The following is a 24,996-nucleotide window of genomic DNA, read 5'->3' on the forward strand; positions in this document are numbered from 1 at the left end:
CTTTCATTCTGTAATGCGATTTGGAATAATTTTCTGGGGGGGGGGGAGTAGTAGCGCTGAGCAGGTTTTTATATTACAAAAAAGTGCAATCAGAACTCTACTTAACTTGAAATACAGAGATTCGTGTAGAGGTAATTTCAAAAAGCTCAACATACTAACAATGGCTGGAACATACATATATGAATGCTTACTTTTCATTTTTAAAAATAGACATAAATTCTTGAAACACATAACAAACCATAATACAAATACCAGAAACAATCTCAGAAACTATAATATACCAATACATAGACTAACAGCATCCGAAAAAACCACAGAATATGCCTGTATTAAATTCTTTAATAAACTGCCTTACAGCATCAAAATAGAAACTGACATAAATAAATATAGAAAGTCTGTTCAACAGTTGCTCATACACCTTGAACCCTACAAAGTGGGAGAATACCTTCAAGCTGACCTGCAGGGAGACTGAGGGCTCTTATCTGAATCTAAATGTCACTGTTATTGTTATTATATTTTAATATTACTTTTATGTTAAGTGTAGGTTGTTACAGCAACCATTATAATTTGTAATTGACACCATTCTCTCTATTTACAGTTTATATTTGTATGTAACTTGTGAATCCTGAGAATAAAGCTTTTTTCTATTCTATTCTATTCTAATATAGTTAGTTCGATAAACTCAGACACAACTGGCTAGTGATTTTAGTAAGTAATTTTGCCAATTTGATAAAATTGACAAAAAAATAATTACTAAATAATTAGTAATTTTGCCAATTTTGACAAAAAACAAAAAAAAAAAAATTACCTACTAAAATCACTAGCTAGTTGTATCTGAGTTTAGCGAATCGACTATAGCTGATTTTTTTTCTGTTTCAACTAAGGCACTTGTCGTGCTAGGTACATATTACGTCTAAGCTAAAATTATTTCCAATTATTCTTAAAAAGGAAACTAGTTATAAAGCAATGTTCATGTCGATATTTAAAGGCATGTCTTGATTTATGAACAAAATATATGTAAATAAAACCTGGTAAACCCTTAGACAGGCCATATCTGTGAAGGGGATTAATAGGGTTATGACTAGTGTGACCAACTCCAATTCAGTTGAATTCGGGACAAGGCTACAAAAATACCTAAAATCCGGGACATTCCCATGAAAATTGGGCCATTTTATTTAATATAGAACTTTAATCGTTTTATTGATTATTAATCATTTTTATGTTAAAAAAATTTTTTTTATGGGATGGGTTGTAATGATAATCCCACTTTTGTTAGTTTTTGACGTTTAGGATTCCAATCCGGAAATCGTTCTCAAAGAAGGAAAAATTAGAAAATCAACTGATGTTGGACTTCAATGTAAATAGAACCTTAGGTTAATACAAAAATATAATTATCATAATTACATTTTCATGTTTTTAAATCGTCTTTTCAGATGACGATAATTAAAATAAAGAAACAGAAAAAATCCAGAGTTTAAATTTTGGTACAACTATATTACCACGAAATAAAACGAATGAATTTTTGATGTGGTATTAGTTTTACACTTTACACTTAGACTATTAGACAGATAGTTTAGGTGGACTATTAGAAATTGTCGACTTTTTTTCGTCCCACCAATTCAGATTTGAATTCTTAAAAGAATAACGTGTTCTAAATTTGAAAATAGAATTTTACCAAACCGTTGAAAATTCGGATGACCCGGAAGCCGGGACATCCGGGACACGACTTCGTAATTCGGGCCATGTCCCAGATTTTTCGGGATAGTTATAACCCAACAGAAATTCATGGAAAAATTTAATCAGCATAACCCTGTATAACGATAAAAGCATAGAGGATGACGATTTGTCTAAAGTTCTAAACACAGACCAACTAAATATTCATGGGATATAGGTATAGTACCCTCGGAGATCCGTGGAAAAAATTTACACCCAAAATAACAAAATTCAGTTTGGCAACACTGTGCGAATGTTGATAGTAACATATCCTTTTTAAGATAAGCACAGCTGTAATTTAGTCCAAACAAATTAATATATTTTTTTGCCAACAAAAATGAGATTTTTCAACCAAATAATGTTTCAAATATGATGTGCAAAATAATTTTTAATTGGGTTCTGCTAATGGGCTTGTTTTTTTTGTCATTAAAGTAAAAAAACTAAATTTTACTCATTAAATCAATGTTGTCCGGTTATTGTCTTAATTATTTTAACTGTACTAATATCCGTTGAGTAATACTGAATGATTAATAGGTCGTTAAAACATTTTATCTGTAGCGGCTTCTGGAATATCTTAAAAATATCGAATTTCATTGACAAAATGCGCATATTCCACCGGTCTTCGCTTGGACAATACATAGTTGCAGGAGTGGCTGACACTTCTAGTACCTAAGTTACATTACAAAATATTAACCAAAAACAAATAGACGTTTTAAATAAATTTTTGAGCATCAAGATATAAATAAAAGAAGATTATTTATAAAGAAGCTAACCCAAAGCTATAACCCTTCTGGGTTCTTAACTGTAAGTCTAGAGTCTAGATACTTATACTGTTGATAAATACTCTGTATTACTCTGATAAATACTCTGTAATACTCTGTATTTATCAATCAACGCTTATACTATGCCCTAGGCAACTTTTTAGACTATGTCATACTGCTACCATAGAGAAACATTTATGCTGGTTGCACCAACAGATCTTAAGCTTAAGACGTGCTTAAGCTCAGCTTACGAAAGACCACATAGATTGCTTAGAAGAATCGAAAATTATGGTGCAACATAAGACTTAAAGCAACTCTTAACTATAAGCTGAGCTAGGCTAAGCTGGAGCTTTAGATTTGTTGGTGCAACCAGGCATTAAACTCCTTTATTGTGCTACTTATCTGTCTTAATGTTGTTCTGAAGCTATTTCCTTGTGGCATTTTTATGATTAATTATTTATATGGGAAATAAGCCACAATTAAAATGAAAAAAGTAATTTTATTAACGTTTCGACGCCCAAATCGGGTGCCGTTGTCAAAATACAAAATATTACTAAAATAAACAAAAGTGTTGTTGCTAAGCAAAAAAATTCTTCTAATAATTTATTTAATCTCACTCATTTATATTGGCAATTCAGACATATATTATACATTTTAAAGTAGAAGACTTTAAAATGATATTGCCAATATTTATGAGTTGCATTCCTGGGACGACTTACTGAAAGATAGTTCATTCGATTAGTAAGTAAATAATAAAAAATAATAAATAAATAATAAAAAAAATACCAAGATTAGTAAGTCAATAATATCGAGCTAGTACATATTTTATATTTTAGTATTACTTATATATCTAGTATTATTAATATTATTTATAATTTAAACATGTTACAAGTCAGAATTTGGTATTATTTTTTGAGAGTAAATTAATGTAAGACCAAATACTTACGATGTCGGGATAGTATCACAGGGTTTTTCCTGGTTTTCCCTTGTGATTTACTATGAAGTCTCTAACTCGAGAATTTTACTGTCGTTGCATTTGGTTGTCTTTTTAAAGACATATCACATGCTATAATTTTTTATGACGGATATTCTTGAGTTGGGGTTAATTTCATGTAATCGAATGAACTATCTTTCAGTAAGTCGTCCCAGGAACGCAACTCATAAATATTGGCAATATCATTTTAAAGTCTTCTACTTTAAAATGTATAATATATGTCTGAATTGCCAATATAAATGAGTGAGATTAAATAAATTATTAGAAGAATTTTTTGCTTAGCAACAACACTTTTGTTTATTTTAGTAATATTTTGTATTTTGACAACGGCACCCGATTTGGGCGTCGAAACGTTAATAAAATTATTTTTTTCATTTTAATTGTGGCTTATTTCCCATATAAATAATTAACTTATCTGTCTTCTACTGAACTTGTCACCAATAAGATTATATCCAATTCATTAATATCTTATAAACAGTATGGTACATTGCCATGAGCAAGACCAAATGCAATACTAAGAAATGTAGTGGTAAATGCATTAGTAGGTATGCATGGCAAAAGTGAAGAAAGAAGAAGAACCAACTAAATGTGGTAATAAAAATATGCACAAAGAAATTGGCCAATGAGAAAGCGCCTGAAATAGAATTTCAATATTTTATAGCAATGTATGTGGATTTAAAGAGAAAATATTAAAAAAATCTTTACAAAGTGTATAAGGTGCATAAATCAGAAGAATTATTGTTTTAATTTTGCAAATTGATGCTTTCTCAAATCAATTTACTATTTTAGTTCGGAATAAACCACAAAATTTGCTTATTATGAACACTATACTAGATAGGGATAGGTAGACGCATACTACAGTAGCACTGATTTAAATACCATCAAACAAAAAAATCAGAATATCTTGGACATATTACATGTGGAGAGAGATACAACTTGCTCCAATTGATTATGCAGAATGCAGAGAAAGATTCAAGGAAAAAGAAGCATAAGGAGACATAAGAATATGATTGCTGTGCAACCTGAGAGTATAGTATGGATATAGATCAAATGAACTTCTCAGAGCAGCAGTCTCTAAAATTTGAATACCCATGACGATTGCTGACCTCCATAGCAGATGGCACTTAAAGAAGATGTAGATTAAAAAAAAAACTTTTAAACTCCTGTTTTAAAGCATCATCCCAGTGCAAGCTGCTTTGCAATTATCTAAACAAAAAAATTGTGTGTTCTGGAGTAGAAATTCTGTATTTTCATAAGAAATTTATACCAATGAATTATTTTTAAACGAGATAAACAGAAAAAATAAAGCTATAGGTAAGGTATATGTAATGTAAGCATGGTAACTTCATAAACAAGCACCGTAGACTCCACATTATACATTTTTTACCCTATTACCCTGTTTTTTATAAGAAAAAAAAAATGTTATAATACAGTATTGTTATAAGTCGTACCTCTTCATGATCACGAACTTGGGAATACGCTAACAATTCTCGACAACCATCAAATCTGTTAATACATTTAAATAAAAATTTTTCAGCAATTTTTCCATAAAGCGATTCAACACTTGCTCTTTGTTTTTTTCGTTTATCGGCCATTGCACACCTTCCACATTTTACATCTCTATTTGGATAAACTCTTGTGGGTTTTACCGATAAGTATTTATGGCAGAAGGTACAAATTAATGACTCTAATACTTTATCGGGAATTATAAACGCCATATCAATATTATATATAATAATATGGAAACAGTAAAAACTTGTAGAATAGACCCACTTGTGGAATAAACAACTCTTCCAAAATTTATAAAATATAAATTATTTTGTGCTTTCGACTTTCACGTTTCGTTGCCGTCCGTTGAACGAATGCGCACGCCCGCACGCTGACGGTTGAAGCAATGCAGGCAACAGTAAAAACTGAACAAAACAGAATACTGTCAACGAAAAAGCCAGGCCATGGCGCGTAATCGAAAAACCGTCATGAAACGATCACGAAACTGCGCAGTAAACAAAATAACCCATGGAACGTATTATTTCGTTATCTGCGCGCAGTTTCGTGATCGTTTCATCGTTGTGTTGGTGGAACATGGTTGCTGTGAATTTTTCATGTTGCCGAATTTTATTTGTCAATTTAATTTTTGATGGAAAATAAACTTATAGCTTTATTTTGAAAGATTTTTCCGTAGTATTTGCTAAACTTAAAGTAAAAGGCGCCACAAAATATTCATAGGGGAGCCCAAGCGGGGATTTTTGTAGTTACTCTAGCGCGTTAGATTATCATGTTATGGGGAGAAACCTTGTACCCTGTAAATGCACCTCTACCATATATTGGCTCTTAATACAGGGGAGTTCGTAAAGGGGATCCGAAAAAAAATCTATCCTTAGAAAAACTCGAAATCGTCAGATTCAAAGGTATAATAAAGTAAGTACATGCAAGAGTGTATACAGTGGAACCCCGATAAGTCAGCCTCCGATAACCCGGACCGATTTTCATCGGACAAATATTTTAACAATAAAAACGTTACTAAGTTTTTTGCCAATAAATCAACAATGTAAGTATCCGTATTATATTAATTTTCACCATTATTCTTCGGCTAACCCGGATTTTCGATAACCCAGATTGGCCGCGGTCCCGATTAATCCGACTTATCCAGGTTAAACTGTACTTCAAAAATGTGATTTAAGCGAATTGTTGACGAAATGAAATGACGAGTCACAAAGTTTCACAAGAAAAGCGAATATTTCGCGAAATGAACGTCAGATCGAAAAACTAAAAAATACGGTTGAATATTTTTCAAATATCTATCGAATGATACCAAACACCACCCCCCACTAAGAGGGGTGGAGGCTAAATTTAAAATTTTAAATACGAATCCCGTGAAATGCACATCAGATCGAAAAACTGCAAAATACACGTAGGTATTCAATATTTTTGAAAAATCTATTAAATGGCACCAAACACGACGCCCCACGGAGCAGGATAGGGGGTTATTTTAAAATCTTAAATAGGTGCCCCCAATTTTTATTGCAGATTTGAATTCTTTACGTAAAAATAAACAAATTTTATTCGAAACATTTTTTCGAATTATGAATAGATGGCGCTATAATCGGAAAAAACGATTCTTGGAAATGGAAAATAAATTAAAAATGGAAAGTGCCCCACTTTATGGAAAATTTCACTTAACTTTTTTTGGTTTTAGGACCTACTCTTCACAACCCAATCGGTCCCCATAACGCTAGAGTAACTGCAAATTTAGCATACTTTCCTCCCCTACTATATTATCTCGATATAAAGTTTGCATTTAGGGGTCTTTTGTGGTGCGTTTTACTTTTGTAGCAAATATTATGGGAATACCTTTCAAAATAAAACTCATTTTCTTTTCCATCAAAATGAAAATACACTATATTGCACCAAATATTCATCAGCTCTTTTGTAGTTGGAATATTGTGTGTGTCACTTATTTTTACCGCATTATAGTACTACCTACGTGTTTTGCTGCTACAAAAAAGTGTTGATCACATTTATATTACATAATGTATAGACAAGGCGAAAACAGCGGGTTCGTTAGAAAAAATATTCCCATGAGATTTTTTTGTATAATCACATTCATGAGACATCCCAGAATAAGCTTCAAGAAGTCGCCCACGTGAAAAGTAGTCCAATTTTTTTTAATCAAATTTCAAAAATCAATATTTTTGGCCGGTACAAATTTTTGTTAGGTTTTTTGGACCATTCTGGACAAAAAAGTTATTTTGTAATTTTTCTCTAAGGTTGATCGTTTTCGAGTTATAAACAATTTAAAATTGAAAAAAACGAAAAATGGCAATTTTCAAGGCTTAATAAATTGGTTAAAAGTTATGATTGTGAAAGTCAGAAAGTTACTTGAGAATGGCATTGTCAGGTTGGGCGTAGATTTACGTTCCTGCTATGTCTAGGTCTCGAATGTTGTTTTTTGATTGGAATGTGTCTGAAGATATTCAACCTCTCATCTTCACCGATGAGCCCATAGAGGTTGAAGAGGGCGAAATACATTTCTAAGAGCTGGTGTTTGGATCTTCGATTCTATTCAAAAAATTTTTCCCAGCCCGAAGTAGTGGATGTGTGAATTGTTCGTAAGGGGATTTTTCCGCATTCTCTATTTCATTTGTTTGTTTTCGTACGAGTGGTCGTCCAAACCAGTACCTGTGGATCTTTTGATCACTGAGTGTGTTTCAAAGATCTACATCTTTTGTTTTTTCAGAAAGTTACTAGACTAAATCAAAGATTAAAGCCCTCCTACAAGATCATGAAGAAAATTTTGTCATTATTTTATTACTAAGCTGTTATTTTTAAGTAATAATGAGCGCGTGGACGTATTAGGCGGCCGTCTATGGTGAGTGCGAGAGAGATGCCATTCCGTCAGTGCAATGGGTCGTCTTACTCGCACTCACATTTACAGCCGCGTCAATACGATCTTACGGCTTATTGTTAATAATTAAAAATAACAGCTTAGTAATAAATTAATGACACAAATTTCTTCAGGATCATGTCGGGGGGGCTTTAAACTTTGATTTAGTCACTTTCTGACTTTCATAATAATAATTTTTAATCGAGTTATTAAGTCTTAAAAATGGTCATTTTCGCGTTTTTCAAATTTTAAATTGCTTATAACTCGAAAACCATCAATTTTAGAGAAAAATTACAAGAGGCCTTTTTTTTTGTCCCGAATGGTCTAAAAAAACCTAAAAAAATTGTACGGACCAAAAATAATAATTTTTGTAATTTGATTAAAAAAAATTGTTAGCAAAATTTGGACCACTTTTCGCGTGAGCGACTTCTTGAACCTTATTCTGGGGTGTATTACAAATGTGATTATGCAAAAAATCTCATGGGAATATTTTTTCCAACGAACCCGCCGTTTTCGCCTTGTCTACTCAAATACTTTTAAAACAGTCATATTGATAAGGTAATAGTATATTGTACAACAAGAGAGAAAAAAGACATATTTCTCACGAGCGCAGAAGTTTGTTGGCACGAGCCGAGGCACAAGGCGAGTGCCACAAATCAAGCGAGAGAGAAATATGTCATTTTCTCTCGTGTTGTACACTGTACTTTTTCTATGGATGCGTTTTTGTCAAGAGTTCAAAATTCAAAATTAAATAATTTAGGTGCTTTTAGGTAAGTATATTATATGCCTAAATTGAAATAAAATACATATATACACATAGGTATTTAATATTCTTAATATTTATATACTTTATTTATTTAATTTAAGTCTAGTATTTTTCCTATGAAGATGGTGGTACTCCTCCATAGTTTTGGAGAAGGAATTTTGGAGAAGGAAGCTTGCCGAGTACTTACTAATTAGGTATATTTACTGGGAGACATAATTCATATTCATATGCAACGCTTCGTGACGACCATTTTATTAGACTACTTCAACTGTCAATATTGCCAACCTGATTTACATATACTTGGGGATCAGGATAGCTAACATTTCAATACCCCCTCTCAATTTATACAACATTTACATAAATAGTAAATTTGGATGAATTGTCGACTAAACAACAATCTTGACTCTAACCAAGTCTTGACAATAATTGAACTAAATGAAATCATAAAAACATACTTATACATCCTACATTACTCAGGTTACAATTCATACCTATATAGAAAAATATTCAAAAAATAACTTTCATTAACTCAAAAAATATTAACATGAGAATATGATAAAAAATAAAAAAAGCAAATAGATAATTCACATGAGTTGTGCCTAAAGTATAAAAGTACTAATCTATAAAAACTTTCAACATTCTTGAATTTTGATCAAAGTTCTGAGACGTGAGAATATTTCATTTGAAGGAGCTTTAGTGAAAATATCAGCACAGTTTGATTTTGTATTTATGTACTGTAAAGTAATTACATTGTTTTCAATTAAATTTTGAATGAAATGATATTTTGTGTCTATATGCTTAGACCTTTTACCTTTAAATGAATTTGTTGCAATACATATAGCTCCCTGGTTATCTATATATAATATACTACCCGTTATTTTCTCGTTCAATAATTCTTCTGCTAAGTTTTTTGTGAACAATAACTCACAACATGTAACAGTTGATGAAATATATTCGGCCTCAGTACTGCTCAATGAAACAGTGCTCTGTTTCCTTGAATACCATGAAACTGGATTGTCTAGAAAATATACTATACCTCCTGACATGCTTTTTCTATCATTGACATTTGCTGCCCAATCTGAATCTGAATATGCAAATATTAAAGGTTTTCTTTTTATATTTTTACTGTATATAAGACAGAAATTAATTGTATTTTTTAAATATCTAATAATACGTTTAGCAGCTTTCCATAATATATCATCAGGACAATCGAGAAATTGACTTAAATAAGAGATTGAAAACATTATGTCAGGGCGACTACCCAATGCAATATACATTAAGCTTCCAATTAATTGCCTATAAGGCACATTGACAGATTTGATTATTAGCATTAGTTTTGTCAACCTGAAAACCTGTTTCCATTGGTGTTTTGCTAACATTGCAATTCGTCATATTAAATTTCTCAATTATCTTATTGATTAAGGGTTTTTGAGAAATATACATTTTTACATCATTTTTATTTACAGAATATTCAAAATCAATACCCAAAAAGTTGTTTACACAACCGAGATTTTTTGCGTTAAACTCACTTTTTAAACTTTCAATAATTTTTTGAATCGAATCGCTATCTTCACCGCACAATAGGATATCATCGACCCATATACACATACACACATTTTTCTTTGTATAAACGCAACAGTCACTTTCCGCACTTTTAAAACCAATTTTGATTGCCCATTTGTTGAATCGTTGGTTCCAGCATTTGGGTGATTCTTTCAGTCCATATAAAGCCTTTTGTAGTTTGAGAACTTTGCTTTGTCGTTTATAACCCTTAGGACAATGAATATAAACATCATGTTGTAGCACTCCGTTGATGAACGCTGAAGGAATGTCTAATTGGTATACCTTCCAGTCGTTATTGAGAGCCAGTGATAATAAAATTCTTATACTTGCCATCTTAGCTACCGGTGAATATATATCTAAAAACACTTCTTCTTCATAACCCTTGGCGACTAAGCGAGCTTTTTTTCGTGCCATCACTTTTTGTTTTAAATACCCATTTTGTATTTATGATTTGTTGATCATGAGGTATTTTTGTGGCTTCACTCCACGTGTTCATTTTTTCAAGACATTCTAGTTCTGTTTCTATTGCCTGCTTCCATTCATCTTCCTCTACTGCTTCTTCATAAGTTACTGGTGTTGATGTAACTAAGCAATATGCATAATAAAGTTCATAGTCTTTGAACTTCGAAGGTTGTTTTATTTCTCTATTGGAGGAAGTAATTTTGGTATTTTGTAAATTTACTGGTTTTTCATCTTGTGAATTAATTTCAGTAGTGTTTCTTAATGTTTGGACTGTACTTTCTTCATAATTTGTTTCAAATGTTTCCAATTCATTTTGGCTTGGTAAAATTTCCTCAATATTTTGATTATTCGACGATATTTCTGGAGAATATTTATACTGTGTTTCATCGAAAACAACATCTCTTGAAATTTTGATTTGCTTGGTCAGTGGATTCCAAATTCTATAACCAGCACCACTGTATCCAACCATTACACCTTTACTTGCTCTTGGTTCTAATTTACTTTGCTTTGGTAGGTTGTAGTACCACACTTTTGAACCAAAAATTCTAAGTTTAGACAAGTCAAGTCTGCCTAAGTATAATTCTGCTGGTACTTGTAATTCAATTGCTCGTGATGGAGTTCGATTAAGCTGATAAACAGCTGTTCTAACTGCTTCTCCCCACAAACTCTTTGGAAGATTTGTTTCTACAAACATTGCTCTTACTTTATCTAAAATAGTACGATTAAATCGTTCAGCTATACTATTCTGCTGAGGTGTGTACCCTGCAGTAAATTCTTGTACTATACCATGTTGTATACAATATTTTTTAAAATATTTAGAAGACATCTCTCCACCTTTATCCATTCTTATTCTAGATACTCTCCTGCCTTCTGCAGCTAATTTTTCAATATGATTAATAAGATGTGATTCGCTTTCGCTTTTTCTTGTCATTAAATATACAACACTAAAATGTGAGAAATCATCAATAATTGATAAGTAATACTTTTCACCAGAAAATGTGGGATCTTTGGATGGTCCCCAAGTATCAACATGTAAAAGTTCCCCAACTCTAGAGGATTTTTTGTATATAACTTCTTTAAAAGGTTGCCTTGTGGCTTTTCCTTGTTGACATGAGTCACATAGTTTATCTGAATAGGGAAGTCCCAACAATTGTAGTCCCCTTCTATTTACGTGTCCTAAACGTAAATGCCATAAGTCTTTATCGCTAGGCTTTGCTACTAAACTAGATTGAAAATTATTTAATTGAAAATTTGCAGCAAATAAGTTACTCTTATGTTTATAGCAAATAAGTTTAAAGTTCTTTTTTCTTATTTCAGCCTTATTTTCTTTAAATACTACTGTGAAACCTAAACTGTTTAGTTTACTGACTGATAATAAATTATATTCTAATTCATTTAAAATGAGAACATCAATGTTAATAGGAGTTTCATTGTAATAAACTTTTAATTTACCTTTTGTAGGAGCCGTCATCACTTTTCCATCTGCTATTTTAATGCCAACAGGCTCAATTTCAATAATATTACTTATAAATTGTTTATATTTATTGCTGCACATATTCTGTGATGCTCCAGAATCTATTATAAACGAAATTTGGCTGTCATCATTCTTGAGATTTTCAGCTGGTAGGGCTGTGATAAAACTTACTTCGTCTTCGGCTACATGTATATTCTGTTTACCTTGTGTATCATTATTGGCTCTTCTGCCACGGGAATAGTTATTTCCTCGAAAAAATCTCCCTCGATTATTGTTACCTCTATAATTATTAGCTTTGATCGCGCAGTACGTCCTGGGTATACCCAGAGGGAGAACGCCTGTGCATTACAAAATTGGGCGTTCGCGGAGTCAAAATCTTTCCCTCTGAACACCCTCCGGATTTTTAATTCGGTGTTCGCGCAGTACAGAAAAAAGATCCTGAACGTGTCCGGGATACGCTCTCGACGTTCGAGGATTTTGTTTCGGATTTTAAGTTCGCACAGGCGCACAAAATATTTGGGAAGAATTTCTTGACATTCTGTTCTTAAGTTCTTACTCCTTCCAATTCTTAACCTAAAATATTGTTTTGTTAAACAGCTTGTAGATGTAGATTCTGGTTTTTAAAGTTTTGAAATTATGTAAAGTGTTGTATCATTTAAATATTCTTCAAACAAATTTTAATATTTTTTATAGTAAAGCTTTTTTAGTTGTTTTTGTCAATGTTTTCCATTTCGTATGTTTATAAATAAGTAGGTACCTTTTCTAGTATTATTTTTATTCGATATTCGATAATTATCCATTACGGTAGTATGTATTACAATAAATTGTAGTCTGTTTTTACTTAATTTCTTCTATCTAATGAGCTTATAAGTACCTACATATTCTTGTGGTTTATTTTTCAGTTTAATTTATGAGTTATATTAGTCTCTTATTGAATATAATGAAACATAAACAATACATCAAACTTATTCTGAAACTATTTCTTGTGTCTTGTTATATTTCATTATTTTTGTGGTGTAATAAACCACAACCCATTAAATTCAATATGTACATAGATATCAAAATTGGAAATTATTGTTTTACTAAATTATTCCTTCCTTCAGATAATGTTCAACCCCCAGGAAGTTAAAGGTAATTTTTATATCTAAATATCAACAATCTTTTACTCTCTCCAAAAATGTAAGCTGGATTTCAGAGTGGAAATAACCACATTATATTGTGGAAATAATAAAGAAAGACTCTAATCAAATTTCTACCTTCTAAGAAAGGCATTGAATTATTGAATAGAAAGTTAATCGTAATCCTTTGCCTGTTGCCTTTATCTCTTTTCTCTTTCTCTTTGTTGACATACAATAATTTGTTGCATTTGCATTTTTTTTGACATTTATTTCGAAATAAGAAAGAGAGAGACAACAAAATGCTTCCTTCTCTAACCTTAATGTATGCAACCCGTCATTACATTGCGAATCCGAAAATTGTTCGCGGAGCGAAAAATCCTGAGCATGTCCAGGATAAGTTTACGTTGACGCCTGCGCATTGGAAACTAATCCCGAACTTACTCTGGGTATGCTCGATTTGTACTGCGCGAACACTACTATTATTGTTTTTTCTGAAACAATTGGACACTAGATGGCCTTCAAGTCCACAAAATGAGCATCAGGGTTTTTTATTGTATTGCTTCGTATAAAAAGAGGATTCTTCACTTTCTTGTACATTATTTTTCAGCTTCAATTCTGCATCTAATAATTTTGCTTTAACGAAATCAACGTTTATCATTTGAAGTTTCTAGGACAGTAATAACACAACAGTGCATAGAGAAATAACAACAAGAAATAACAACCTTGTTGTTATTTCTCTATGCAACAGTGTCAAAGTCAAACGTATCTGTCATTGTCAACAAAAGGTGACATACCTTGTCATCTTCTTCGATTGTAGTTCCAGTCGATTCAAGCTCTCGGATTAAAGAATCGAATTCAACGAAAAATTTTTGTAAATCGATACCTTGTTTATATTTCAACGTTAACAACTTTTTCCGCACATATAAACGAGAAAGAATACTTTTTCTTTCAAACACTTTTTCTAAACTTTTTATCATTTCGAATGCTGAGTCACAGTCACGAATATATTCTAAATGTTCATCTGTAATGCATGTGACAATGATTGACCTTGCTGTTGCATCCTGCTTTTTATGTTGATTTTGCTCGTCTCTTGACAATTGTGTGAATTGCGTTGCAGTTACTTCAGTGGTAATAAAATCTTTAACACCTTTGGCATCTAGAAGATTGCCTAATCTAAATTTCCATGACGAAAAGTTCGTAGATGTTAATTGCGGATACAAACTCACGGTTGAATTCGCGCCATTTAAACCTTGGACTGCCATTTTTTTTGCGGTCACTCACAACACGGTCACTCACAACAGCAACACTAAAAAACTTTACTTCTTATTGAATGTACTCTTGGCATGTAAAACTGGGCCCATAACCTTTTGGAGAAGGAAGCTTGCCGAGTACTTACTAATTAGGTATATTTACTGGGAGACATAATTCATATTCATATGCAACGCTTCGTGACGACCATTTTATTAGACTACTTCAACTGTCAATTGCCAACCTGATTTACATATTTGGGGATCAGGGGCCTGATTCTAATTCATTTCGACAGTCGCAATTTCATTTCGACACCGCGCGATTCTTGGGGATATTAACCTTATTATGTTGAGACTGCTCAGAATTTGGGTTGGCGCTTCGGTTTCTTGGATTTTGTTGATAGTCTGGGAAAATTATCGAAAAAATACCATTTTTGGGAAAAATTATTTACCAGCTATTTTATTGCTAAAATCGAATCTTAAGATTGCATATATTAGTAATATGGGGTATGACAAGTCCGCAGAAAGTGTGTTATTTTATTTATAAACAAATTAGCACTCCTAAATCTTCTTTTTTTTTCAATTAGTGGTCTGTAACTCCTATATTTTTTCCTTTGAGCCAAAAACACTCAAATAAAAATTCACCGTAATTTAGTTCTGCACAAAGTTATTTTTTTTCCGATTTCCTTCAACAAAAATTTTACTCAGAAAATCCGAGTTTTCCCAAAAAATCTGCCATTTTCAATTAAAATTTTAGGGAAGTACCTAATTATTTATCAATAATTAAATAATTGAAGACATGAAAGATTTATTATAGTAGATTATACAGAGGGGCTAAATTATGGAATAAATTCATTTCTTTAAAACGGACGATTTTGGAGCAAAATCCCGAAAGAGGTCGATTTTTATTTTTAAATTACAATTTTTTGGCATATATTTCATACTAGTGACGTCATCCATCTGAGCGTGATGACGTAATCGATAATTTTGTTAATGGGAATAGGGGTCGTGTGGTAGGTCATTTGAAAGGGCGTTTAATTCTCTATTCAGTAATATAAACATTAATATCATTAGGTATTTATACATGGTTGCCAAAAAAAAATTTTGAATTAAATTAATTGGCGCAAAAAGAAGAATGTATGTAATTTATTTAACTCAAAATACATTGTACTGCTGTCAGAAAATAGAAAAAAAGGTTTATTTCACAAATAAACATTTCTTTTCGCTTAAATTAAATCACAAACAGACTCCCTCCTACCTATTGGCAGTTTGAACTTTTAATTTAAGCTAAAAGCAATGTTTATTTGCAAAATAAACATTTTTTTCTATTTTCTGACAGCAATACAATGTATTTTGAGTTAAATAAATTACATGCATTCTTCTTCTTGCGTCAATTAATTTAATTCAAAATTTTTCTTGGCCTCCCTGTATAAATAATGAAACTAATGTTTATAATACTGAATAGAGAATTGAACGCCTTTGTAAATGAGCTACAACACGAACCCATATTCCTATTTAAAAAAATAATTACGTCATCACGCTCGGATGGATGACGTCACTAGTTTGAAATATATGCCAAGAAATTTAATTTAAAAATAAAAATCGACCTGTTTCGGGATTTTTCTCTAAAATCGTCCATTTTAGAGAAAATGAATTTATTCCATAATTTAGCCCCTCTCTGTATATCAGGAGACCGGCGACAATCTAACCAATAGTTTAGCAATAATTAAAATGTTAATTAAAAAATTTCGGTCGAAATAATAACCAGAAAGATTATGATACACCAGAATAACTATGATTTTCATATAAAAAAGCACTATACCTATTCAACGTACCTTACAGGATTGAAATTGGACCATTTGAGCGGTCTCGGGAATGTTATAAAGAAACAATTTTTTGGCTTATAAACAAATAGAACCCCTCAGAAAATATTAGATTAAATTAAATTAAGTTAACGCTGTTGAAAAGAGCACGGCTTCTGTGTCCTTTTCGAAGAAAAACAAATTGAATTGCGAGGAGTGATTCCAGGTATAACCGGTCAAATTTGACCGGCATTTGCGACAGAGTTATAAACAACAGGATTTTAATCTTTGAACCATTAGATACCTTTTAATTCCGGTCTTCTTTGTACATACAAATTTTCATATCTTCAAGACACTCATAACAAAAAAGATTTATGTCACTGTCACCAAATTATTTAATTATTGATAAATAATTACTTCCCTCAAATTTTAGTTGAAAATTAAAGATTTTGTTTGGAAAACCCGAATTTTCCGAAGAAAATTTCCGTCGAAGGAAATTGGAATAAATTATTAATGTGCAGAATTAAATTACTGTCAATTTTTATGTGAGTGTTTTGGTTTAAAGTTAAAATTTTCGGAGTTTTAGAGCAATAATAAAAAAAAAGATTTCGGAGCGCTAATTTGTTTATAAACAAAATAGCACACTTTCTGTGGACTTTGCACAGCTATATTACTAATATAGGAAATCTTGAAGATTTTATTTCAGCATGTCCAGCAATAAAATAGCTGGTAATTAATTTTCCTTGTTTTTTACTAATTTTCCCAGATTATTACCTCACATCTTTCATTGAGTTGATGATTCATGTTGTGGACATTCTCAATTATTATATTTCTAATTTAATACTATTCTATCTAATTCCTCAAAACAAGCAAATTTCAATTAAACCCAGCTATATTATAATACCTTTTGATTTAGTTTTCCTTGCAAGAAATAAACAAAACACATCTAAACTAAACCTAACCTCGCTTTTGGCCATTCATTCATCTCCGTGTCAAATAATTTCGACAGTCGCCATCGCCATATTGAAAGCGACTTGTTTAGTGTCGAAATTTGATTTAGAATCAGGGCCCTGGATGCATGATTTGAGTTTCCACTAGACTTGTGTTATGGGCGAATTTTACGGGCTGTGATTGGTCGTATTCAAATCAATGACATATTTGATTTGATGTCATTTAAAAACGAAACCTTAATTCGCACACTTGATCCAACGTTGCCAATTGTACGGGTAACAGTCAATGCGCGGTAAATTTAAAAAAGTCGATGCATTGTGCCAGCACACAATGTGACACAATCATAATATAATGATTAGTAATATATTAATTTAATCATTAAAGGTAGTCAGTAACTGCGTGCGTCATACATATTATATTTTCAAGTTTAATTTATGTCTTACTAATATACATACATGATAAAGCTCAAGCTAAAATAAGTTTATTCAAGCGTTTAAGCTATTAGGTCAGGATCCCGCGTATGAAAAAAAAAATTGATTAATAGCAAGCTGAAAATTTGTTAATAGGTTAAGGGTGTCTAGTCGGACAAACTTTGATATATGGGAACACTGGAAATTTTAATTGTGGAACAGGTTAAAAATTTGGAACGGTCAGACCACGAAAACGTCACATGTATTTTGTCCAAAAGAACTTCCAATTGATTTGTTACCCTTTCATGCAAAAATCAGACTGCTATTTATCACCTGCCATAATTCCTGTCATTTGACATATTCTACGTGTTCCACTCATTTATAATTCTCATTTGGTGATAAATAGCAACCTGATTTTTGCACGAGAGTTTAATGAAAGGGTAACAATTCAATTGAAAGTTCTGTCGGACAAAATACATGTGACGTTTTCGTGGTCTGACAGTTCCAAATTTTTAACCTGTTCCACAATTAAAACCCCTTTTCCTATATATCAAAGTTTGTCCAACTAGACACCCTTAAGCTATTAACAAATTTTCAGCTTGCTTAATCAACTTTTTTTTCATACGCTGGAGCCAGACCTATATACATATATGTACAAGAACTGCAAGAAATTTTGTGAAAGTGGCTTACGAAAAAAAAAAACAAACAGATCGCTTCGTAGCAGCAATTAAGATTGCTTCGTAGGGGTAACTTCAGACATGGCCTGTTCTGTTAAGCCATAACAGAGGGTTACTTTAAATTGTCGGCTCGAGTGGGGAAAGAATTTGGTAAGATACTGGGTGCTATGTAAATACCAGGTAAATTCAGAACCAAGTACTAACGTTTATTACAGGAGTGAAATGGAAAGAATAAGCTAAAGATAGCCTAACTCAGCGACCTTTAATATATTACTCAGACACATTTTTGCTGTTTATTTAGCGTTTGCCTCTAAATCACCGCCTTTGAAATCAATAGGCAGTGATGTGTTGTTGCCATATCAATTTCTAAAAGTAAAAGTTGATATAAAAATAGTGTTTTTCAAACTAAGCAAAACGAACGTATATAGTCGTACCGAATTTATTTTGCAAACATGAAGTTGGTCAAGTGCAATCAATTACACAGTTTAAAAAAATACCTCTAATACAAAGTATAACAATACTTGAATATATGCTATACAGGGTGTTATAACAGAAAAATATAATAAGCAGTAAAATATGATCGCCGTTTACAATTAAAAGAAAATATGATTTAAAAATTGTGGCCTATGGAAAGTTTTTGTTATCAATGGGTTAAAGTGTTTTTCACTCAATAATATGTAGTATGTGTAATAATATGTGTACAGCACCAATTCAAGTTAAACTTGTTATTGATTTTTGTGTTTGTTATTGTTTTGTATTTTTTATGACTCTGTAAGCATTGTCTATAAAATTGTACAATTCTCCATGATAATAAAGCATATTTCTATTCTAAGTTGTCTATTTCTTAAACCAAAGCATTGATTATTACTACGAAATATTATTTTGTAGAAGTTGTCAAACAAATAAAATATTTGGGAATTATTATTGATAATTTATTTATCAACATTAAAAACGATTTATTGATTACAGTTAATTTATTTAATGGAAATTAAGGTAATAATAATAATAATAATGTTTATTCAACACAAATATAACAATATACATAAAATAATAAACTATAAAATCTTCATGCGACTAAAAACATATCAAAGTGTAGATATAGTTAATAAGAATAAACATAGGAAGCCACAAGAAAATAAATTTGCACGTAGCTATAGCCCAAAGTAACTCCTGTTGTTTATCCAAATCTTCACTAGTCAAAAGCCTTTAAAGTAAAGTTCCAGCAGTTTTTCCTTTTTCTACATATATAAAATAGCTGGTGTTTGTTCCTAAAAACAAATACATAAATAAAAATTTTACGTTGTGTACCATAAAAATCATACAAATGTGGAAAGTACCACAAAAGTACAGTACACACTTGATACTCCGACATGCTCGGTAGTCTGACCTTTTGGTCCCATACCTGTCGGACTATCAAGGGACAACTGTATTTTAATATTAGGACAGTTATACCTATAAGGTTTAGGTTAGTTTAGTTAGTTTTATATAAGGGCAGTTGCCATAATAAGCCACAACAAAAAGGTATTAAAAGAAAAAGCTATAGACCTGAAATGGGAAGCTACTATGTTTAGTTTATATATAAATGAAAGTAAAACAAAATATATAGAGTGCACAAAGTAAAATCAACATGAACATCTGAAGGTAGAAAACCATACCTACGAATATGCCTCCCATTTTCACTACCCAGACTCAATAATAAATGACAACAACGCCAGTCAAGAAAAGCATGGATTCTTAGCAGCAATAAGTGATTTTATGCATACAAAGACTTGACGAAAAGTAAGTTACTAAGTCTAACGTTAGAATCTACAAAACAAATCTACACATTGCAGTGATGGTTTGTGGAGAATTAAAATGAACACGAGCTGGATAATACTAATGCAGAGCGCAGATATTGCTAGAATTGTAAAATCTCAAAGACTAAATTGGCTTGATCACTCAGAAAGAATGCCAGATAATCGAGCTGTACAAGTAATCCAGAGATGGAAGCCCCAAGGAAATAGAACAAGAGGAAGGGCCCATAAAAGATGGATAGACGATATAGAGGGGATCTTAAAACCATGAACATCAGAAAAGTATCTGGCAGGGCAGAATGTTGTTAAGCACACCAAGACTCACAAAGGGTTGTAGCACCATTAGAAAAATATTGAAGGACAGTTTAGGCTATATGCATTAAAACATGGTGAGCTTTGCATCTAACCATATTGTAATAAACTATATCTTAATATCTTATACTTACATGGTCGAGAGAAGTCTCTTCATTATTTTCTTTACATTTCATCAGCTCTTCTCTTGCATTCTAGATCACCTTTTCTTTTTATTGCCTGCTTTGGTAACCCATGTTTTAGTTTGGAATATCTTTTTAAAGTGGCTGGCTTTCCTAATAATTAAGTTTGAATTATTACTTAGGTACATCTTTATTATTGTAGACATTTTTTAAAAACCTTATTAATTGAATTACTTACCACTTTTATACAATGTTTATTGCATATTCTTTCATATTTTAATTTTAGTTCTGTTCTCCTTATGGCTTTTACATATCCATTAATCCATTGTTCCCGACTTTGTTTTGTTCATAACTATTTACATTTATTTTTAAAAGATAATCTGTCAATTGTCAAATTGGTGTCAAATATTGAGATTTTAGTGACTTGGCAACGTTGGATCAAGTGTGCGAATTAAGGTTTCGTATTTAAAAGACAACAACCCTAACCCTGTTTTCTCGTTTGTTTTTGTATACAAAAGAAAATATTGATATTTTAGTTATTAATCTTGGATTTTGAGACTATTTTATACGTTTATACTTGTTTATTGTATTCATTTTTAAACAGCCATATTATTTCCAGCAAAAGTTATGGAACGTTTACAGATAGTAATATTTATAATAAAACAAATTACTTTCTGTTTGCTTCCTATATTTTATAAATTTTTAAAGCTTCCTCCCAGACTCATTTGAGTATAAGGTGGTTAATTTTTCCGAAATAAATGGAAAGGATGGCGCATTTAATGCAGTGATTTGAGCTAATATATAACAACACAAGGAGATGCTCAAAATTGTCAAAAAAAATATGAAAATGTTAATCAAGTAAATTTTAGAGTTCTAAGAACTTATCCAAATGATTATATGAAGCTTGTTTTCAAGGTAAATATTGATGTTAATATATTCACTTTCTAACTTTATGGGTTTTATATTTTGTAGGGATGAATAAATTAACATTGGAGAGAATTTTTAAGTACTTTGCTAAGCAACAAATTTTGTGTTAATTTTGATTTAAAGTTCAAAACATATATTCATATATTGTAAGATATTAAATAGATTATTTTTATTACAGAAAGACTATCGATGCCATCACAATACTCAGGCTAATTTGCCTTCATCAAAGACAAAAAATCCGTCATCTGAACATGTTAACTGTCAGGCATTTTTATTAAGAATTACAGTGAAACAATCAAGTATGAAAAGGTAAAGTCTATTTGTTATCTGAGACACAACTACTGTCTAGTGACGTTGGTAATATTTTTTGAGAAGTTAGGCTGCTAGACGCTAGACGTAACTGGAAAAGACTACACAACCAAAGATAACTACTCGTAGCCAATATTATTATTAACAGTAAACAGGCATAAATAACATAACCAATCAATAATTATTTATTTACACCTATATAATGTATTGATAACAGATGAGAAAAGTATTTATTGTACAAAATAAAAATATTTTATAGAAATAAATTCCACAAAATTTTATGAGTTTAGTAAACACTCCCATTATTTCCAACAATTATTTTTTTTAGTGAAAGAATAAGTTGATTTGAGCAGTTAATAGTGTTGGGTAGGAATTTTTGTGTTGTAAAGACAACACTTATATATTACTATTATAGATATTAAAGCTGCTTTTGATTCTATAAATAGAGAAATAATATGGTCAGTAATGGAAGACCTGAAAAGCCCACAAAAGATAATAAGCGTGGCAAAAAGTACATATAAAAGTATATAGAAATGTACTGGCTAAAGTACAAATAAACGGAAACAGATCACCAGTAATAAACCTAAGAAGAGGAATAAAACCAGGGGACAGTCTCAGCCCAGCTTCATTCATATTAGTAATGGATCGAGTAATGAAAGAGTGCTAAAAGAAGGTCAAGGCAAACAGTCAACAATAGGGTATAGGAATTTAGTACCAGTGAAAATGGAAGGATTACTATATGCAGATGACCTAGAAATAAATGGAATGGAAAAAATTAATGAATATATGGGTGGAAGAAATAGAAAATTTGAAAATGGAGGTAAATGTAAAAAAAACGAAGACCATGATAGTAACCCAAAAGAAAAGGAAAGAAATAAACCAAACGTTATTTAGTCGCAAAAATGAAATAATGGAAACAATCTCGACATTTGAATACCTGGGAGTAATAATATCAGAGGATGGAAAGGTAGACAAAGAAATCTCATACAGGGCGAAAAAAGCAAATAAGATCTACTATGCACTAAATAAAACAATATTTGGAAAGGAAGAAATAGAGAAAGAAATAAAACTAAAGGTATACAATGCAATATATGTACCAACTTTAATATTATGCAAGTGAAACATGGGTAAACAATGCAAAAATAGACAGTACAATAAGCACAGCGGAGATGAAGCAGTTGAGAAAAATAGCAGGAAAAACAAAATTGGACAGAATAAGAAATGAGGATATTAGACAAAGGCTAAAACAGCAATCGATAATAACGAAGATCCAAAAAAGAAATTAAATTGGTATGGACACATTAACCGAATGGACCAGGGAAGACTACCAAAGCAGGTGATGGAATCAAAAAGGTATGGTAAAAGAAGGAAAGGGGGGCCAAGAAAAAGGTGGATCGATCAGATTATAGAAATTGGGCAGAAAAAACACAAACAAATGAAAGAGTTAGCAAAGGACCGCAAGAAACGGAAGAGATGGATAGAGGATGAAAAGACCTCCGACACCCCTGAGGGGCATAAAGAGTTTCGAGAAAGAAGAATTTTTATTAAGAATTTGTCTCTCAGATAGGTTCTTCTAAACTGTGGTGGTAATTCAATGGCTTCTCCAAATAACGCTTCAACAGGAGTGGATCTCATGGCACCTAGACAAACAATCAATTGAATTCAGCAATTGATCGTTACATTTATTTTCTTTAATAAATGGGTGCTAGCAGATGCATATAAGATGCTGGCATAGTCTATGATCGACCTTATGTATGATCTAAAGAACAGCTCACTAATAAACAATATAAAAAACGTTCTATTTGTTTTTTTCTCTCTATATCTACCATTAATTCCACCATAAAAGTTAGTATGACTGTTTATTTTATGGCAATTCATTTAATTAAATTAAATATGTATTGCAGTTTAGGCAGGGGAATAGCCACTCTCCTATTAAAATTTCCTTCTGAAGTTCTTACAACCCTTAAACTTTTATATGTTAATACTTTGTTACAGTCTCGGAGACAATTTAGTACATCAAATAAGTCTGAAAGTTAATCATACATTTTTAAGACACAAATAAATATAATATTATCTCTTTTATAAGTATAAATTATGGTATTTAATTTTCTTATAACATTACTACCCTCTAGTTATATAATTTTTGCTGAATGTAGATCCGAGAAAACTATAAGTACCTACTTAATAATAAACAGCATACAACGTACGTAAATACTCTGGAAAATATTAACTTTACGTTTATAAATAAATTTATATGTAGGTATTATAATATTTATTGTAGAAGAACTATAACTTTACAAATTAAAAAAAATGTAAATATGTATAACTTTAAAACTGAAACACAACAAACGAGAGATCAAGATTCCTAAATGTCCTTGATTTGAATACGACCAATCACAGCCCGTAAAATCCCTCCATAACACAAGTCTAGTGGAAACTCAAATCATGCGATCAGGATAGCTAACATTTCAATACATAGATCCCTAACGGAAGAGCTGTGTCGCCTAATCCGGGTACAAGAATCTACAGGTCGAGCAAGTCTCGTAAATTTCACGATTGCGAGCCACGTTTCACGCAACCGTGTTTGCGTACTTGTGTTTCGAGTTGCGTGGTCGTGCGGAGTTATATTTACCAATTCGCGCAATCGTACTTGAGACGCTGTGTCAGGTGAGGTGTTTGAAAATTTGTGTAACTTGATTCTGCGGTGTGAAGGTGGTTAAACTTTTGGTTTATTTTTTTTCGCAGAAAATTTTTAGATGAAGTAATTGTATGATGAAGATAACACAGAAAATACAAGAGGGCAGCATACTTTGCAAAACAACTGTTACAATTTAAAATCAACAAGTTGTTGTCTTGCAGGTAAAAAATGTGACTTTTTAAAAAAATTATATCTTGGAAACTAAAAATTATTTTTATTTATAATTGAAACATGTAAAAGTATAGTACTCTCAAAAAAATTTCAGCCAAAAATATTCATTTTTGTAGAGTTGACTGCAATTTTTCGACAACAGCCCTTTTTTGCGGTGAGCAGCATAACAAGTCCAGTCTCATCTGAAATCAAAGTTTCTTGTAGTTTATACCTCTGGCTAGTGAATGAACAAAGGATTTTTTATTAGTTGAGGTCATTTTTGTTTTATAAAAAAAAAAACTACTTTAAAAATGAGAAAAATTGGGGTCAAAAATGTGTTTAAACTTATGTAAAATCTTCAAA

The 24,996-nt window shown here is 31.6% G+C and overlaps 1 protein-coding gene and 2 long non-coding RNA genes across 4 annotated transcripts in view; 1 reads left to right on the forward strand and 2 right to left on the reverse strand.

Moving 5' to 3' along the window:
- Positions 1–24,996, reverse strand: part of LOC114340409 (uncharacterized) — a 74,659-nt gene that overhangs the window by 20,330 nt on the left and 29,333 nt on the right. The window contains exon 1 of one of the 2 annotated variants that reach the window (XM_028291001.2): positions 4,920–5,334. The exons of the other annotated variant lie outside the window; for it this stretch is intronic. Coding sequence (XP_028146802.2) covers positions 4,920–5,186 — 267 coding nt within the window. The 5' untranslated portion in view covers positions 5,187–5,334. Of the gene's footprint in view, positions 1–4,919; positions 5,335–24,996 lie in introns of those variants that run through there. 2 annotated transcript variants of the gene reach the window in all.
- LOC126882790 (uncharacterized) lies at positions 19,320–20,983 on the reverse strand. The gene is made up of 3 exons (XR_007697392.1): positions 20,788–20,983; positions 20,562–20,702; positions 19,320–19,590 (listed from the first exon to the last, which is right to left on the reverse strand). It is a non-coding gene; the product is annotated as an uncharacterized LOC126882790 (long non-coding RNA).
- On the forward strand, positions 21,053–22,051 carry LOC126882791 (uncharacterized). The gene is made up of 2 exons (XR_007697393.1): positions 21,053–21,464; positions 21,655–22,051. It is a non-coding gene; the product is annotated as an uncharacterized LOC126882791 (long non-coding RNA).

Source organism: Diabrotica virgifera, chromosome 3 (assembly GCF_917563875.1).
Source record: "Diabrotica virgifera virgifera chromosome 3, PGI_DIABVI_V3a".
NCBI lineage: Eukaryota > Metazoa > Arthropoda > Insecta > Coleoptera > Chrysomelidae > Diabrotica > Diabrotica virgifera.